At 34.2% G+C, this 20,095-nt stretch overlaps 1 protein-coding gene and 1 pseudogene across 1 annotated transcript in view; both read left to right on the forward strand.

Moving 5' to 3' along the window:
* Positions 1-3,423: 3,423 nt before the first annotated feature.
* Positions 3,424-4,204, forward strand: LOC149531265 (pyruvate kinase, cytosolic isozyme pseudogene; annotated as a pseudogene).
* Positions 4,205-10,052: 5,848 nt separating this feature from the next.
* The window catches only part of LOC149531266 (mRNA-decapping enzyme-like protein), a 61,867-nt gene continuing 51,824 nt past the window's right edge, over positions 10,053-20,095 (forward strand). The window contains exons 1-3 of the mRNA XM_089808679.1: positions 10,053-10,485; positions 10,726-10,766; positions 11,278-11,327. Coding sequence (XP_089664805.1) covers positions 10,327-10,485; positions 10,726-10,766; positions 11,278-11,327 — 250 coding nt within the window. The 5' untranslated portion in view covers positions 10,053-10,326. The remainder of the gene's footprint in view (positions 10,486-10,725; positions 10,767-11,277; positions 11,328-20,095) is intronic.

A 20,095-nucleotide genomic window follows, 5' to 3' on the forward strand; every position in this document is an offset into this window, starting at 1 on the left:
TAGACTGTTGGAAAGATAAGTGGCTTTCTAAGGCTGGTAAAACTATCAAAATTAGACTAGTTTTATCAGCCATCCCTACCTTTCCTCTTTCATGTCTCTCTCTATCAAGGTATATGTTATCAAAATTTGAGACAAAGTTAAGGAACTTTCTATGGAAAGATAATGAAGATGATAATAAATTAGCTCTCATTAAATGGGAGAATTTATGTAAACCCCTGGACTGTGGAGGCCTAGGGATCAAGAATCTGAAGTGGCAAAATGAAGCTTTAGGTGTGAAACTTATTTGGAGGCTTTATTCTAAAAGAGATCATAAATGGGCCAAGGTATTTTATAACAAATATCTTGATCCTGAAGATCCACTGTCTTTGTTTAGAATGAAAAATGTTCCGAGAGGGTCAGAATGCTGGAATTTTATGGCTAAATGTTGTAAATTAATTTTCAATCTCCTAACTTGGGATGTGGGGCTGGGAGACAAAGCTTTATTTTGGGAAGACTCATGAGATGGATGCCCCCTGATTTCTTCCTCTCCAATATATGCTAATCTCAAGATCAGATTGTCTACTGAGTGGGGTGATAAAGTGAAGGATTATAAGATTAAATCTGTATCAGAAGGATCCCATATATGGACATGGTGGCCAGTGGATGGGTTAGGACTAGATCTAGACTCTATTAAGGCTTACGAGAAGATTGTGTCAAGTCGAAAGATTAAACAATTTGAAAGACCAAATGATCTCATTTGGGCTAGCTCACTAGATGGTAAATACAATGTGAAGAATGGTTATATGGCCTTCCTTCGTTCACATAATTGGAATCCAATGGAGATGCCCTTCAGACAGTGCTGGGATGGATCATGTCTCCCTAAGGCAGGATTCTTTTTGTGGCTAGTTCTCCATAAAAGGATTCTGATTGTTGACAGATTAGCAAAATTTGGTATCTGTGGTCCATCCAGATGTGTGTTATGTAAACATAACAATGAAGATATAGATCATCTTCTATATAGTTGTTCGTACACACAAGTCTGTTGGGATTGGCTCAGATCCCATCTTGGATGATCTTCTCCTCTGCCTCAATCTTTCCTAGATTTTCTTTCTGCATGGCTTGTTTATATGACTCATGGAGTTTATAGTAAACTTTGGATTATTAGGCCTTCAATTATAGCTTGGGAGATTTGGAAGGAGAGGAATCGTCGGATCTTTCAGGATTTGTAAATGAATGTGGAAGGATTATTATAAAAAATAGAAGCTTCTATCGTGGAGGTGTTGAATTCCCACTTAAGGAAATCTAGTAAAGAAGAGGGATCATTCTCCTTCTGAGATGGTCTTATGAAAAAGAACTGGCCAAATCTGATTAATCCACCCCTAGTTTATTGTAAGAGCAGTAAGGAGGCGAGAGCCAATTGTAGGTGGGAGCGTCCTCCTTTTAGATGGTGCAAACTTAATTTTGACGGAGCCGCTAGAGGCAATCTAGGTATGGCCGATATTGGTTGCATTATTAATGATGACTCTAGCAAATGGTTGGCTAAGTTACTTATACCTATTCCTCTGACATCAAACAACATGGCAGAGCTAGAGGCTCTTTAAAAGGGTTTTCAGTTATGTATCATCTTAGGTTTGTCTAAGGTCATCATTGAAGGTGATTCTTAGATTGTTCTCAACACTATTAGAAAGGGAGCTACCCCTAATTGGGTTATCAATTCTAAATTATATGAAGCTCTAATTCTCCTTGATCGCATAGAAGATTCTCAAATTCATCATATTTACCAGGAAGGAAACCAAAAAGTAGATTGGTTAGCTAATAAAGGAGTAGATGGTATCACTATTCAAAGTTTCAATAATAAACAGTCTCTCTGATTAGGACTTTATGAGGGTAGTATAAGGTCAAGTTTTGATCTTATCACTAGTATATTATCCTTGATTCTCTGGGTTATGCTTGTTAGGGTCTATTTCTCGATCTGGATTTTACTTGATGTTTAGTAGTTCTATATTTACTTAGTTTCCATTTTGATCTTTTGGCTCTATCCCTCCTTTTCTTATAGCTTTTGTTTTATTCTGATAGGTTTTTAGGTTTATTGTCTTTCTTGGAAGTTATATTTATATATAAATACATACTCCTTTTTCTTTCATTGGTTTTTTTGTATGGTCCTCTCTAGTTTCGTTGTCCTAAGTTAGTTTGGTTTCTTCCTTTTATAGGTTCCTTTTATAGGATTAGAGCTAGGTGTTGTCGCCTTTTAAGATGGTTAGTCATTGTCATCATTTGGAGTTTAGGCTGCTGCAGGTTTTTGTTTTATGATTGTGTTCGGTGTCCTTTTAATGATTTCCTTTTTGCTTGGTGTCCCTTTATATTAATTGCATCAGTTTTGGTTGCTTTCAATTGGTAGTGTTTGGGGTTCTAGATCCTTCGCATGTGAGTTTTATTTCTTCTTGTTGCTACTCTGGTCATTTTCAATCCATCCACTATCGAGACAAAGGTCCATGTATTCCACATGTTTGAAAATCGAATGATGGCTTCGTGGGGAATGTGAAGCCGAAGCGATGGAATCATCTCCTTAATCTAGTCGACGACATGATGCGTATCGCCATTAGCAGATCGATTGGAGAGGGAGTCTTTGATTATGAAGCTACTTGGAGAATGAATAGTAGCATCATTGGGCCTTTTATTGGGTGTGCAGTTCGAGCAAAGGTCAGAAAGGAAGATATTGTAAGGTTATGCAATGACATTTTTAGTCCAGTGTGGAGAAAGGGATTGGAGAAGGCAGTATTTAGTATTGATGATAAATTTTGCATCCCCCTCCCAGAAAACTATATGGGTCTTCTTCTAGGTGCAGCTGACCTGATACGACATATAGATGACAAAGTCTTATTATTAGAGATAATTTGGCCTTTTATCGAGAATGGGCTCGTATGGATGCTAGTATCCAATTTCTACTACGATGGAGGAGAATCATAGAGGATGAGGGTAAATATTGGTTGATTAACTACCTTCATCTTTTCAACGCTTATATTTAGCTTGGTGTGAATTTCAACGATCTTGATGCCCTGGAGTTTCGCACGCCAAATTCGAAAAAGATAAGTAGGGCCAAGTTTAATTTCTCATTTCCCCCTGATTTCATAGTAGATAGGCCAATTGATATATTGGAAGTTATCATGGTCTATCCGAAGTAGAAGAGCTAGGTCTGCTGGGTCAAGATATAAGAAAACTAATTTTAAATAAATAGATCTATTATTCATAAAAAAATTAATTAGATCAATAACATATATAATAATAAATCAAAAGCCACAACCCTTGCCTCTAATGACACTAGTTTGAAATAATGGTATTAAAGCATCCTCTTTAGAATAAAAAGATATACAGAGAATATTTGAAATAAGTCTGCAAGAAGCTAAATAGAGAAATCTTTAACTAAAGTCCCAGTAGGGGACTTACATGCTGATGTCGCAAGTTAAGAATTAGGAAGGTGTGGTCAATTTGATGAGATTTTGAAGGAGTTGGATGCATTCATGGTTGCCCGTGGAGATTTTGGTAGATCTTAGTGGAAAACATATTTTTTGACAAAGACGATAATTATTTATGAATGAAATTTCCATGCATAGTTGGTAGTTACTGCCACCCAAACATTGGAATCTATGATTAAGTCTCCTAGTCCAACTGGCACTGTAGCTATAGATGTTCCTAATGCTATTTTTGATGGTACTAACTGTGTTAGGATTAGTGGTGAGAGTGTAGCTAGGGTGTAATCTAATTTGGTAGTGAAGACCATGGACTACATATGTTTAGAAGTTAAATCCTCATTGGATTATGGTTCTAGAATCTACATTCAAAGAACTATTAAGATCCACTCCTCTACCTATGAGCCTTTTGGAAAACATTGCTTCATCTGTTGTGTGGACAACACATAAAGCTAGTGAAACCCTTATTCTGGTTCTAACTCGTGGTAGCACAACTGCGAAATCGGTAGCAAAGTATAGGCCACCTGTACTTAACTCTTTCTGTTGTAGTTCCTCTCTTGACAAGAGACTCAATTGATTGGACATGCAATGATGAAACTCCTGCTAGATAGAGTCTCATTTAAAGGGGATCGATACACCCTTTGGCAAAAGCGTCAACAAAGGCAACTGATTCTGAATCTACTGAATTGATTCTGGGTGTTGCTCTTAAGACTGCAACTGATAAAGGCTTTTGTAAAAAGGGTGGTGCAATTAAATAGCTAGGGTTAGTATTCCATATATTCCTTGTAGTATAGGGTTTTGGATATAATGCATTGTACATAGGAATGTATATTTGTAGTAGTGTAATGCAAATCTGTATTTTGAGCCAATTTTGGACTTTGGTTTGAAGGGGGCTTATCATATTTGTACTTGGAATTAAAAACTTTGGTATTATAAAGTAATTGGTATTATATATGCATATTTGGTAATATTGGCTTTGTTTTTGTTGATTCTTTCTATTTGAGTATGGATTTTTTTGTAAATTCTGTGGTTGGGAACTGATTAAGATATGTATGTAGATATTGAACTATATGTGTTTTGCATAACACTGGGCAAGTTTGTTTTGTTTATCTTAGACTTAGAATCGGTTAATTAGTTGGCTTAAGATACTCTATTGATAAATTTGGCTTAGTTACTCTCAACAATTTGAATTGTTCTTGTTGGTAGATTTAATGGACGCAATTCATTTTCTTAATAGATTCAATTCAACCTTCTACTAAATAAATTTCATGGGAGTTGTCGAGTTTAAGGAGGGGTTGTTAATATGTTCAGTGTTGCTTGTGGTTTGTGGTATGGCTGGTGTTACTCTTTCTAGATTTGGTGACATTCAACTTGGATATCTTGATTTAGTTTAGCATTTTTTGGAGCTGATTTTATGAGATAGTTGGATAGTTATCTTAATTTTATTTGGTCCTTATGATCTTTGTCGTATAGTTGATTCTTTTGTTCAAGGATTTTGTAGTATGGCTCCCTCGGTCTGTTCTTGCTTTATAGAAGGCGATATTTGTTTGTTTGTTTTGGCTATTAATATTTTAGTTTATTATCTGTTTGCTTATTTTGAGTGCTTATATATTCGGGATTAATTGTTATTGTTGAATACTTTTACCTAGATTTACATCAGTGCATGATTATCAATGAAGAGGCATCCATACAACTATTTTTAATGGCCTAATTGGAGTAGACACTAGAACAAATATGTTAAAAATTTAAATGTTAAAATGGTCTATAGATCGGCTAATGTTTTATGGAATACAAATGATTTCTCTATATACATTTTTTGTTGAGGTGAAGTTGTGATTGTATATTGATTTAATTATGATCTTTGAATTCCTTTCCTTTTACCTTGTACAAATGGTATTATGGTAAATGAAAGTTTCCTATGATTTGACATGTGTTTATTCCTATTGTGAGTCTTTGTATATTATGATGTAGTTGTGACATCTACAATGAATGCATATATTTGGTGGGTAAGAATATGAATGGATGTGTGTGTGTGTGTGTGTGTGTGTGTGTGTGAGAGAGAGAGAGAGAGAGAGAGAGAGAGAGAGAGAGAGAGAGAGAGCATGCATTTGTGTATGGAGGGGGGGTGAGAGATAGGGATAAATAGGGACAAAAAGATGGAGGGGTGCAAAGGGAAGAGAAAGAGAGAGTGAGGAGATGGAGAGAGGTATGGAGACAAAGATCGAGAAGAATGGGGATGGAAAACATAAACATTTAATGAAAAAATGAGTTGGAGAGAATGTGGATGGAAAATATAAATATATAATGAAGGTAGAACGAGAGATATAGAAAGGGGGAGATATATAGTGATAGAGAGGGATAGAGAGAACAATATAAATATAGAGATAGAAGGGGAGATGGGGGAAGTAATATGCACATGTAGAGATGTAAAAATATAGGGAGGAGATAATAGAAAGAGTATATGGATAGAGAGAGGGAGATGTGTCTAGATATGAAAGGGGAAGAAGAAGCTAGAGTAAATATAAATATAGAATATGAGGGTGGGAGAAAATAGATTTAGAGATGGAGATAGACTAAGAGATAAAGATAGAAAAAGATTAAGGGATATAAAGGAAAACATAAAGAGGTAGAGATGAAGACAAAAAGATATATAGATAGTAAGGTATATTGATAAAGAGAGAAGGAGATATAAAGAAGATGGGATGAGGACACATGCAAAGGGAGAAATACTTTAATAATCTTCCATACTTTTGCAGCATACATATTACACACTAAGGGGTGATTATTAGTGAATAGATTAATAATAGTCACACAATAAGTCATTGAGAATTTAAGACTTCTTAAAAAACTGATCATCCAACTATTAATTTCCCTAAATCACCCCTCAACTTAACCTTTTGAAAATTTAAGAGCTCTTAACATCATCCAAATATTAATTTCCCTATATCACCCCTTAACTCACCTTACCTTTTGAGAAATTAAGACTTCTTTTTAAAACAAGAGCTTTGTAGAGCTATAGTCCTGCCTTGTACAAAAAAGTACAAAAAAATGACCAGTACAAAGAATTTTAGTAGTTGAATTGTATACTCTTCAATAGAAAATTTAGAAAAAACTACGAGGATTTCATTATGAATGGGACTATAAGAATTTTTTGATCAATTTTGAAGCTTAATTATATTGTTTTGTTTGTACACTCATTTCAAATTAATTAAATAGATCATTGGCAGTAAAACTTACAGTGTATTTTACTCCAATACTATTATTGCACTAAATCAAGTGGTAGCCAACTACTAGAAGAATCTCTAAAATAGCTTTAATTAAAAAGCGTATAAGAATACCTTCATTAGTATGAGTACAACTTTGTTGTATCCATAAACTTTTCCTTGAACAATGAAAATAAAAAATTGAACATGCAAGATTCTAACTTTAGTCTTACATAAGAAAGATATAGCAAGGCTACCTACAGACATCATATTGACACATATCCTTTTTAGGTAGGTGTGCAAACACATAACAATGTACCTCATGCCACTTTTGCTGATTCCTGTGCACATTGAAATCTTTGCCTTTCTTTATAATGATGTTCTTCTGACTATTACAATTTGAGAAGTCCTTGGTGCACCAGAACTTAGAGGAGCTTACAGCCTAACTTGCTTCATCTTTTCTGCACATTAACCAACTTTAGCTACATGAACTAATTAGGTGCCACAGCCAAACTCAGTTGATAAATAGGAACTGCAGAGAAAAGGACTATATTGGTGCTATGACACCCTGTTCATGGATATATTTGAGTCAATTTATTATAAACATCAACATGTCAAAAAATGCAAAGTACTAAACATCATAAACTTTATGTCTTGCAAAATTTCTAGACGATCGTTGAGTAGACTTCTAAACTTGCATTCTGAATTTTATTAAAATTACAACATAATCTTGTAAAAACCACTTTTCAAAACAATCAAATGTATCATACAAGATTTCCATAAATTTTTACAGTTGCACAACTTCGAAATTTTTTTATATCATTAAAAACCTTGGCATTTCCCACCTCCTTGAAAATAACCTTTGGAATGTTTGAACACTACTATAGACTATCATTTGTATCCTAATCAATTTCTTTCCCAATATGCATTGAGAAACATGACAGAATGGAATCCTAGAATAGGTTGAGAGAACTAAAACAAGTTGAAATTAACGTGCTATAAAATTGGACCATAATAAAAAATGTTTGCACAAACATGACAACTCTGTTCTGACATTCACACTGAATGCAATGAGGTGCAAAAATAAAGAGAAGACAACAAAAAGAAGACCCCGTGCTAAAATATACAGAATAATTTTAAAGCTAGCGTCTACACAATATGTAGAATAATTTAAAAGTTAGGTGTTACACAAACAAGAATCTAAAGGTGAGGCTGCATAATGCACGCACAACAATGATTTTAAAACTAGGTATTACTCTGAACATATAACAATTTTATACAACATGTTTAAAGTTAAGTTTAGCCAAGAATCTATCTCTCATGAGAATAAATATTATGGAACATTAACAATGTCAAATAAATAAATTTCCTTTATATGTAATGGTTAAATTTAGTAAAAATAGACTTACATTGATGACTAATATTGTGAATACAAGATAGCCAAAGGAATAGGTTTTCCATGTTCTGTTCATGGTATCTTGGCATTTGGGGTAGATTCTTAACCCATTCAACTAAGAAACTCTCTATAATGGATAAATGTTTAACAATACTCACTTTATTTAGAGAACATTCATAAATGGCTGAAACCTATACTTCCTCAAATGTGAAGCATTTCTATAGTGTAATATGTTGAGATTGGTGGGAATCTGCTAAGCCGATCAATGTGTAAAACTTAGAAGGAAAAAGAAGTTTCCAAACATATAAACCCTAGCAGCAACAAGAAACTTCCAACATAACGTTTTAAATTATTTTATATTTTTCTTTTATTGATTGTATAGAAAAATATTTAAAACCCTGGCAAAAACTTGGACAAGCAATTGGAAAAGGAAAATAATTCTAAAAAATTTCAAAATAAAAATTAAACATTGGATATCATGCTCTCTTTTTGTTGTCGAGCAGAGTCTTTAATGTAACCTTAGAAAATGGATTCAGCTTAAACATTAGTCTCCGCAACTAAACTGTAAAATTTAGTAACATTCATAATATTTGATTTTACAAAAACATAGAACATCTCACTTCGTACATTTCATCCATACCCTGTACCCATTCATAGCTCTTGCATATCATCAAATTTATAAGGGCATTTTAGATTTTTGTTTCTTATTATTTAATTTTTCTTTTCTTTTTATGTATAGGATTTTTTAGTTGACGTGAAAACCCTAAATAGTTTACCCATTAAACTTCTTTTTCATCCTTCAAAACAATCTATGGTAGTCCTAATTTTTAAACCTTTCTATGAATGTTTTCCATATATTATTTTGATGTGCATTTTTTTCCACCAAAGTTTGATGTTTTTTGGTGTGTGGGATGATTTCAATTTATATTTATAGCGTTTGTGTTAATTGTAGCCAGGAGTAATGAGAGAACAAGGGGAGGTGTCTATAGTTGCAGGCAATACACAACAAATATTATTGAATGACTTATAAACTTGAAAGTGAATGTATTAAGGAATAGACAATTTGTACACATTTCACGTTTCATTCCAAAAATCTAACCCAAGAAAACAATTTAAAAACCAAATTTTCTCCTGCAAATGTTGTCACAAAACAAATATTACATTGCAAGTGCTCAGAAGAATGTGTGAAAGAACAAACCAACCTCTAGAATCAAAGGTGGAATGAATTAGCAAGCTTGATAAACTCCTACGAGGATGGGTGAGGCATGGGTTTAGAAACAGAGTGCGACTGAGTAGAAGGATAAAATGAAGACAGAGATAGCCCAAAACACCACATGAAAGACATATATTTGACTCCTCCACACACTATATACTAATGTGCATAAATGCCACCGTTGTTCATTGCCGCCACTTGCCATGTGGTTGCTCTCTGAATTCAATTTTGGGCTGAATTTTATGACAACTGCCCTCTCAAAATGTTATTTTGTAGCCACGTGCAAAAGACGTATCTTAGAAGAGAATTCTCTAGAAATTTGTAATAATTTAGATTTTTGAAATTTGAAAATAAAAAGATTACCAGCTTAAACGGAAACAACCAATGATAATAGAGAAATAAATATGAGAAAATCAAGTTTAATAAGAAATTTTCTAAAGAGCATAAGATAAAATGGTTGTAAATTGTTATGAAAACATAGATTAATAGAAAGTAGAACCATGAAAACTATAGTCTCCACCTATTGGACTGGACTAAAAAAAACCAAAAAAAACTAATCATCCAAACATTAGTTTCCCTACATCAGCCCTTAACTTACCCCCAACATCACCCCTTAACTTACCCTTAAAAGCCTTCAGCCTAGAGATAAACCAGCCACCAACGCCACCTCTCAAAGCCTTAAATAGAAATCTAATCAAATATACGCCGCATGCTCGTGGGACCTTTTGTAATACGCTACCAATTTCTATTCGACGTTGTCTTTTAAACGATTGTGAAATGCCCACTGATTCTGTACAGGCTACAGTTTCGCCATTCCTGTGAGGGAATCGAACTCGAGACCTGACTGCGGTGTCTTGGTTTTACGAGAATAAGAAGACAATTTCCATATCGACGGATTCGGACTGGCTACTTCGGTCTCACGAAGAGGGTCCGATAGCCCAAGTAAATTATCAAAGGCGTACTCAGTAATAAACATCTAGCAGATTTGTACGTTACAGCGGTGGAAAACGCTAGAGCTGCTTCTTATTTATAGTAGGGTTTGGAAAAACAGAAAACCAGGGGGCTGCAATGTCCCAGAATGGGAAATTGACGCCTCAGCTGGATAAGGAGGCCACCAATTTGCTTAATCTCACCGTTCTTCAGCGGATTGATCCTAATGTCGAGCAGATCCTCACCACCGCTGCACACGTCACATTTTACAAGATGGACGTCGAAACCACCACATGGGTAGGCACATTTTATAATTGTTCTGCTTCATTCTGTAACAATTGCTCAGCATAGACATTGTGGATGAGCTAGATATATGTGATAATGACGTTTAGGCTATTTATTTGTATTGTAAGCAATTTTGCTTTAAACCCTAATCCAATGTCCAAATCAGTTTTAGGCAACTAAGCAATTTGCTAAATTCTGTGTACTATGATTGTGAATTTCTATAAACTCACATTTTCTGTTTTTTAACTGTAGAGCCGCAAAGATGTTGAGGGTTCGCTCTTCGTTGTCAAAAGGTAGCTAAGTTTGGCTTTTTCAATCCGTGTCTCCGCTTTCAGTATCAATTCGACTTTTTTTGAGGGAGAATTTTTAAATTCGTTTGAGGAAAATTGTGTTTCCATGATAAACTGGAGAAAATCATTTTGCTCCACTTCTGGGGATATTTTTTTAAATTGGTACATTTTAAGCAGCCGTTTAGAAAGTAGGGATAAGTAGCCTATTAAGTTTTTAAAAACAGTTACGAAATTGGGGAGAAATAGCCCTTGAATTTCTTGCCTGTCTTTAAGAAAGCTCTAAGGGACTGTAAACTTTTTATTTTTCTTGCAGTGTTCTAGAAATTGGAAAAACTGGGAGGCATTCATAAATTAGAAATCCATAAAATATAGCACACCGTGTTTTCTAGTGAAGTCCTAAAACGGCTGTCATGGATTACTTGGTACAAATAGGTTTTGGTTGCCATGACATTCCTTCATTGCTGGTGATCCCTTCTCACTACTGTTTTTTGTTTTATTTGTTTTTGTTTAACAGGAAGACACAACCCAGGTTTCAGTTCATTGTGATGAATAGGCGTAATACAGGTATGTGACTTATCAGTAAAGTAGTCACACATATCTACCCATCTGATAATTTGATATGGAGTTACTATGAAATGCTTGCACTGTTTATGACTATTACACTAGTTGAGTATCTGCTAATTCATTGTGGTTAACCTCATTTTTGGTTGGATGCTCGTGTCTTATCAAATTTGGTGCGAAACATTCTTGTAAATACATGGTATGTGTATTCAGACAAGTGCATGTGCACATATGCTTATGTATTCATGATTTATACATAGATGTTTATATGTATATTTAGCAAAGAACCAAAATTTGGAATCGGATCGGAATCGGCAAGCCTTACTCGAATCGTGAATCATATATGAATAGGCTACGAATTGGCAAAGTGAAAAAATCCCTTTGAAATTAAAGATTGTAACGATTTAGAACTTATTTCATGCACCTTTTATTAAATATAAGTTAAAACACACTATAACATCATCAAATAGAAGCTAACATATATAAACAAGAAACATAAATGATAAATCCATCGATCAAAGTTAGAGGATTGCTGCACGTGAAATAATACTACCTGTAATTTCTGTATGTTTAAATTTAGCAATCTCTCTCACATTTATATTGGGAATAAGGTTATGAAGAGACATGTCCCTTCAAGGGACGAGTCTATTTGTTAATATAATAATCAATATAATAACACACACACACACACACATAATAACCTTATATATAATGAATAAATTATATCTCATATATAATTATTCAAAGGTTTATCTTGACTAAACCTACAAAACATTAACACTCCAGCTTAACTAGGGAGGATAAACACTAGATAAATAGAACACCATTGGTATTATTTAGAAATAATATAACAAAGGAAGTCTTTGATCAAGAGACTTCCAATATATGATATCATATAAGTATTGGCCTATTAGAATATCAACACAGGATATTCACCAAGTACTAATTTGAGTTCATATCAAATAGCATGAGCATTGGCCTATCAGAACATCAATTTAATGATATCCATTAATGACTTTGAGTAATGGCCTGTCAGAACATCAAATTAATGATATCCACCAAGTACTCAATATGGTAATGCCCTATTAGAATATCAAGGCAAGATATTCACCCAATACCTATCATATATCTATACAAACAACTTATAGACCATCAATTTAATGACATCTAACACTTAGTTGTTGATTTACAAGATAAAACCTTTCATGATGTATTTCAACATTTACATAAAACGTATATCATGATTTAAGTTATTGTAAGATCGTAACCTTTCAATAACTTCTACAAGTACAAGTGATAATCATTTGGAAGTTGTCACTTCCTCATGATGTACACAGGAGGTATACCCATACACACATAAAGTCACCACGGATACTATCATGTGGTGTTGTCATGACATCTTCCACGGATCATATCAAAGAATAAGGTTTTCACCTCAAACTTATCTCTCTTAGAGAAGAACGTGTTATGAGGGATTTCACTTGGATCTTCTTCATGAAGAAACACTAACCTCTTGACCTCTTTGTCAAGGTTATTTCCAATAAGGTGTCAAGACTCCCTTTGAATTTGAAACATATCCTCTGTCATCTTCCTCGCTTTCTCCAAAGTTGATTCTAATGAACTGTCATGCTCCCTAGTTCAACAAGTATCCATCTATCTAGGAATGTTATAGTCTAGACATTATTGGTTCATATGGAACTTCATCCCATTAATCATAGTCGCTTTAACTACTATAATTTTCTAATTAGTAGAGAAACCATCTCAACATAGTCTACTCTTGAACCAATTTGACCAAGAGTCTTGGAAGCAAACTGAAACATATCATCCATAGTTTGCAGACTTGGACTAGGAGAGTACTCATCAAGCCCAAAATTTTCAACTTGGAAAGAACTCGGCATATTCTTAACAAAAACTCGGAGAAAACTCGGTAACTCAGAAAGTACTAAAATTTAAAATCTCTTAAAGAAACATATATTTTTTTGTAGAATACAGTTATAAAATGTATTAAATTAGTAATTGACATTTAAATAGAGAAAATGTATAGTTTTATAAGACTAAAATGATGTGAAAAATGCATCTAATCCAATGTTTTCCCTGCATCAACATGTTTACCTATGTTTTGTAACATCTATAAATACGCGAGAGGAGTTAAATTTGAGAGTACTTGCCCAGCCAAAAAGCTTGAGAGTACTCAGCAACTCTGAGAGTTTGCAAACTATGATATCATCTATCTGCTCCCTCTCTGATAGATGTAGCAAACTCCCTCTTGTTATAGAAGGGTACTCATATTAAGAAGCATGCCTAATGTACCATTCTTTTTCCCGCAAGAACATCCTTAGAGACAAGGGAAAAAGGTCAAGGCAAGTAACTCTTATAGTACATAAGGAAATACACTTAAGAGAGAGAATATAGAGAGTAGTGATACTCAAATTAAATGAATACTAATCTGCACATCTTTGATAGAAGTTTCTCCAATGAAGGTCCGTATGCATTGAATCAAAAACAATGAGAATGAAACATTGATTATTGTTCCCTCCTCTTAACATTTGTCTTTATGTAATATAGTTCTTTCTTCTTATGACTATTAGTCTTCTTCCAAGTTTCAGTTTAGTCCTTTCATTGAATGAAGGTCCAAATGTCCATAAACTTACCAATAGCAACAAAGATGTCTATACATGTAGTCTATATACAACAAATGAGAAGAATCCTTGGCTGTATGTGACGACACATGATTCTATAATGAACTCAAACCAACCCTCCACATCAACATATAGTCTTAAGTGAATGAATGATCATAATTACTATTATTATTTATTTTTATGTCAAGTCAAAACCTCCGACACATATCTAGTAAAAAGACTCGCTCAAAATATGGATTAGTAATTACAGGTAACCCCCTTTTTGGCATACAATTTTCTACCTCCTCACATCATTCATCTTAATGCTCATAGATGAAGCCAAATGCTCATAAAATAGAGCAGCTGCAGCATTATACATGGTTGTCTAAAGACTACTCAGATTGAAGACAACTTTAGCAGTGGAGAGTTCTCAACATACAAGCTCTTTTGAGTTCTCAAGTCGTAGGAGAGATACCCACATCAAATGCAGATACTCATGTTCCAAGTGTACATGCCAACCTTAAACAAATTGCACCAGTGTAGAATATAATGCCATTTAGATAGTTCAAAGTGGAGCAAGTTAAAATTTGAGATCACAGCAAATGGTGTAGCACTCTCTATTTAGTGTGTTTGGAAATGTCTTTTTCCATGCTCGATTGAGGGATCTCAATCTTCACAAGTCATCATTGTGTGAATTATTTATTCTTCACCTTCAGCTGCTTTGAAAGATCAGAACTCATGGATGAAGCTTCATACATTTTGGTTTCATTGATTTGGATAATACGGTTAACTAGACTATAATCTTCCTACGTCGTAGTCTAAGATATGAGTGTGCTCTTAAAACAATTCTCTACTTTAATGCCGATTATGGTGATGGGTTGTCAAGTCTATTTCTCTTCACAGAATAACACACGATTCGTTCCCTCTTTACCGTTCATGTGCTAGTATTTTGTTTTCACAAGCAACATATTTTCCTTCATCATAGGCGCTCTTTTTGGCACTTCACTCATCGCAACATTCATTGAATCGTCAACCCGTATCAGTGTATGATGGCTTTCACAGTCTCTTATTACTTCTTCCAATGAACAAACTGAGCATTCATCGTTTCCTTCAATATTTGCTTAGTTTTTGCATAAAATTGATCAGTCTCTTTCTAATCGTCAACAATGCTAAGGTATCGTGACCTTTGACCAACTTTCCAATTCAGATGTGACTCTTGACAAATGTACTGCCATCAGTTGCAGCCCTTGATATCAGAAAAGTTAGTGAATATTACTTAGGGACTCTCATATCCCACCATTTTGTGCCAATGATCCCAGGAACATTTGGTGACATCATTTGATTTGAACACAACAATATTCTGACTGCCGGCTTATCATGGACATTGTCTCAGCAGATCTGACAATATGCAGTCTTCAGTTATGCCTTCAACAATCACCATTGGTGCTTATCTCAAATGGTAACACAAAAACAAAACAAAAAATTCATCGCAATATATGTTCATCCGACTCTGGAAGTGTTCATTTTTCCATACGCCATGTCAATGAGTATTTTCTTATCGCAATCTAACTAATTCATGTATTACCATCGCTGGTAGTGGGGAGTAGAACTGTAAGGCAATGATTCTTCGATAGACCTTGTCGCAGGGTGCATCCGCAGAGATTGCGATTTCAATTTCTGATGACTCATTGCTAATACTCGTGATACTTGTGCAACAAGGTAGCAACAATTCTCTGGACATGAAAAAATTTCACTTAAGAGACTCACGACCCTAAGATCCAATTAATTCTTCTGACTTGGTCCTCTCCAATGATCCTGTTCACAGCCATAAGAGTATGTTTTTACAATAAGGAATCCATGTTTTAATATATTTTATCACCATCTATAGGAACACTGCCCTATAACATCTGTGTTTAAAATTCTAACAGACACTGGTTGTGGATGAGTGGGATTGTTTATATGGCTGATGTCTCTCTCCCAAATGCCGACAATAGATTATATGTTCCAAACGTTTAGCAGAATACTCCAAATAAAGAATCGAATCTCACAATATAGATTGTTCATAATAAAGTGACTTAAGATATATTATTCCCTTAAATAACACCAATAAATATTTCCATAATTTCTCTCAGGCAGCCACTTCATGATTTGATTTGCCTATCACAGAGATGGCTGTTATAAAACCTGGATGGCAGAAGAATGTGAGCCATGTTGACTGCAAGGGCCTGTTGAATCATTTGAGACTTCATATTTCTCACTCTATAGAAAACTTCATTTGTAAGAAGCTCAATCACATTATTCGCTTCACCCATTTTTCTTCTAATCAACCATAAGCTGATATATGTCAACATCTTAATCTAATGTAAAGTGTTTTGCTTTCTTACTTTATTCGCTGCAGCTCTTCAATAATATTTATTATTTTATTTTATCTGGTTTGTCTGAGAATCTTTTTAACACTGTAAATTTATGCATTGATTATCAACTCAAGGCTGCACAAATCTATTACTTAACAAAATCTACAGACTAGTAAAAGAACCTTCTCTGATACCATGTTCACATGAAATAATACTACCTGTAATTTCTGTATGTTTCAAATGCAGCAATCTCTCTTGCATTTATATTGGGAATAAGGTTCCAAAGAGAAATGTCCCTCTATATATATATATATATAATGAAATAATTATATCTCATATATAATTATTCAATGATTTATCCTGACTAAAGCCAGAAAACATTAACACCATCACATACGTAAATGTAAATTGTAGCTTAAGTAAATAGAAATTGATAATATGATATATCATATATTTGATCTAATGAAAGGTTTTAAATGTTGCATATGATTGAAAGAGGTTAAGGAGGATCTAATTAATCTTCTAAGAATGTTGGAGTTCATGGTATGTTTGATGAAGAAAGGTATTCTCAAAGTTATTTGTAACTATATATCTGATGTGTTTCCAAAACACCAATATCTGCTGATCAAACAATAAAAAATTTAAATAATCATAACTTATAATTGAGATGAAATTAAAAAAAAAATTGACAAATTTTTTATTGATTTTTTAAAAATTTTTATTTATTTTTTGCCAAGTCATGAGGCACATAACTCAGCGATTTAAGCAAAAATTGCCTAAACTGGTGATTCAAGCAATTTATGCCTCAAAAATCATCGAGGCGATTCAACGAGTTAGGAAACATAAGAAAGGTCAAGTCGAATTGCCGAATCCCCTGAATCAGATGAATTGTGGCGATTCTTGTTACTATGATATTTAGTAGTTATGCTTATACATGTAAAATAATAAAAGTGTGTGTGTGGGTGAAATGCAGCTTACAATTTTTAATTTATTTTTCATATTGCTCTTCATTGAGCATCAAAGTGAACATTTTGTTTGTTTGAACCATAATCAACTATAATTTCAGTCTCACTAGCCATGTTATATGTAGATTTTGTGTCATCTAATGAGGCTGTGACAAGTTGTGCAGTAGACGCATGTATGCCCACAACTTAGATCCCATTTCTTTGTTGTCCCCTTGTTGTAATTGGGTGTCAATGTGACAAGAGATGCAAGTTGGAATGCATATAAACCAAAATTTTGGGTTTTGTTGCAGCCAAATGGTTTCAACTAATTGAGTGGATAAAATAGTAAGTACTCCAATTGCATTCAACTAAAGAATTTGCAAGTTGTTAAATTTTTATATAGACCTAATGCAATGTTGTCAATTATAATTATAATAAATAGCAACAAACTAAAAGTTAGCAAGCTAGAATATTAAAGAAAATACTTTGAGATAGACTTTTGATGACTTTTTATTGCAAGAGTTTGTAAGTAAACAAAGCCTTGATTGATGATGTACCAAATTTCATGAGCAATTTTCTTCTCAATAAGTAGGAGATATCTCCTACTTATCAATTGATGAGCTTAAGGGGCGCTCTAGTGAATGATTTTGCAAATAGGGTTGCAAGCAAAGTGGGTTTAACCATGGAGGAAACTTTGTAGTTAGGCGTGCTTGAGCTGGAGTAGTATTGGGAGATGGGTGACCTTCTGGGAATTCTGGTGCTTCACCTCTATGAGCATCACCTATATCCAATAATTGTTCCATTTATTCTCATGAGAGATGGGTTCATGTGAACCACTACTCATGAAACATGAGCCAACGAGTTTGACTCAAAAAACTACATAGTTGATTCCTTTTCTCAAAAAACACAAACATCATCATTATTCCTAGAAGATACATGTAACCAATCTCACCCAAGATAGCACCATATATTTTCATTTAGATATGTTCTTCTAAATGCCCTAGTACGCAACAACAACCTCTTCATCTCTATATTTTACCACCTTTTTAAGAAAAGTAAATAATTGTATTGTAATATTTTTGGGGACAAAGCAAATGCTAGGATAGCAAGGGTGTGGTCATCTGGTGTTAATGATCAATAATGATCCTTTGGATTGTTTTGATATATTTTTTTGAGGTCACTCTTCTTGGCTTCTACTATAGTCCCTAGTTTTTCAACCATGGAGTTAATGCTGTCATAAATTTCACTCAAGCATGGTTGTTCCATAGTAGCATACTTAATCATACTCATGATGAACTTATTAAAACCCTAAATATATTTCACACAAGCTCACCTCTCATCATCAAGGATAAAATCTTTTGACCTTTTGGGGTTTTGGTGTATTTGAGTACGTCCACATACTCCAAAGTGTGTTGATGAATACGGTGCTCAATTGCTTTGGCACCTTTATAGGTTATTTGAAGATGATTGTTGATGTGAATTGAGTGTTGAGATTACAGAACATAACAATTTGCAAAATAACAAAACAAAAAAAAAAAAAAGATGACATTAAAAAAAACTTTAATAACTCCAACTTGGAGGAGGACCTGTAGATGGCTTTTGACATATGACGATCTGATTAAAAAATTCAAATCTTCTTAGCCTTGGTGTATATTTTTACACATTTCTCTGTGCCAATCTTTTGCATCACAATGTTGAGGGGATGACACATGGTGTCTAAAAACATGTCTATGTATTCTCCGTTATTAAACTAAGACACACGGTGTCTAAAAACATGTCTATGTATTCTCCATTATTAAACCAGTTTACGTGCAATTTTTTACCGTAATCTTTTATGACATAGATAACTTTTTTTGGGGCCCACTATCTCCATGGATTCAACAAGGATCTTGGTGATGAAGTTTGCATCCTTCACATGCTCCTAATAATGAACTGTGTGAAAAAATGCTGGCCCTTTATTGCACATGACAATGAGATTGAGGAATTGTCTATTTTTCCTTTTTTCACATTCACCAGAATTGATGGACAGTCATGCGTTGAGCCATGCATCCTTGAGTTCCCTCAATGGTACCTTTAGGAAAACTTTTTGGAAAATAAGTTTTGCACCTTTTCATGCCAAGGAGTCATGTAATCAGAAGGTGTAGTAACTTTTGCTGCAATCTATAGTTTCTGTGAAGCTCCATTATAGAAAAATGGATTGTGTACCAGTCATCACCCCTACCCATAATTTATGGTGACTACTTTGGGTTGAAGCACAAAGCTGTGTCACATTTTTGACGAACTCAATATGAGCATTTTGACTGAAAGTTAATTCTTGCTTAGTTTGACACAACTACAACTTTTCCAATTGGAAGTGTTCTCTACATGCACATGTAGCACTATTTTGAGGCTGTAATATCCCCTATTGGAACTTTTTTGATTTACCCTTATGTTCCCAACTAGAGTTTGGATTGCCCTTCGAAATGGAAATTTAAGTTAGGTGGCTGCCAATTTCCAATGATTAACATACACCACTATGCATCTAAATCAAATTGAATTAAGAAACAATGGATGATTCATAATATTTTTATAGTTTGTTTACTTAAACCTGATTCCTTCTCTTCTAAACATGTCAAAACTAAGGAGGACAGGGAATATTGGTCATAGGGTGCTTGGAAACCAATCTACGAGTAGGTTTCCGAAAGACATTCATACCCATCTTGGGACTACTCTCTCAAGATTTCAAAATTCCATGCCCTTAGCCTATCTCAGGTCTCACTTACCCTATAAGGAATTACGCCAGCTGTAACCTACAACCAACCTATCATTGAAAGGGGCTATAGCAAGTGACTAAGGAATGACTAGAAGTCAACTAA

This window comes from Cupressus sempervirens, chromosome 11, assembly GCF_028749045.1.
Source record: "Cupressus sempervirens isolate cs-2001-9-10 chromosome 11, ASM2874904v1, whole genome shotgun sequence".
Taxonomy (NCBI): Eukaryota; Viridiplantae; Streptophyta; class Pinopsida; order Cupressales; family Cupressaceae; genus Cupressus; species Cupressus sempervirens.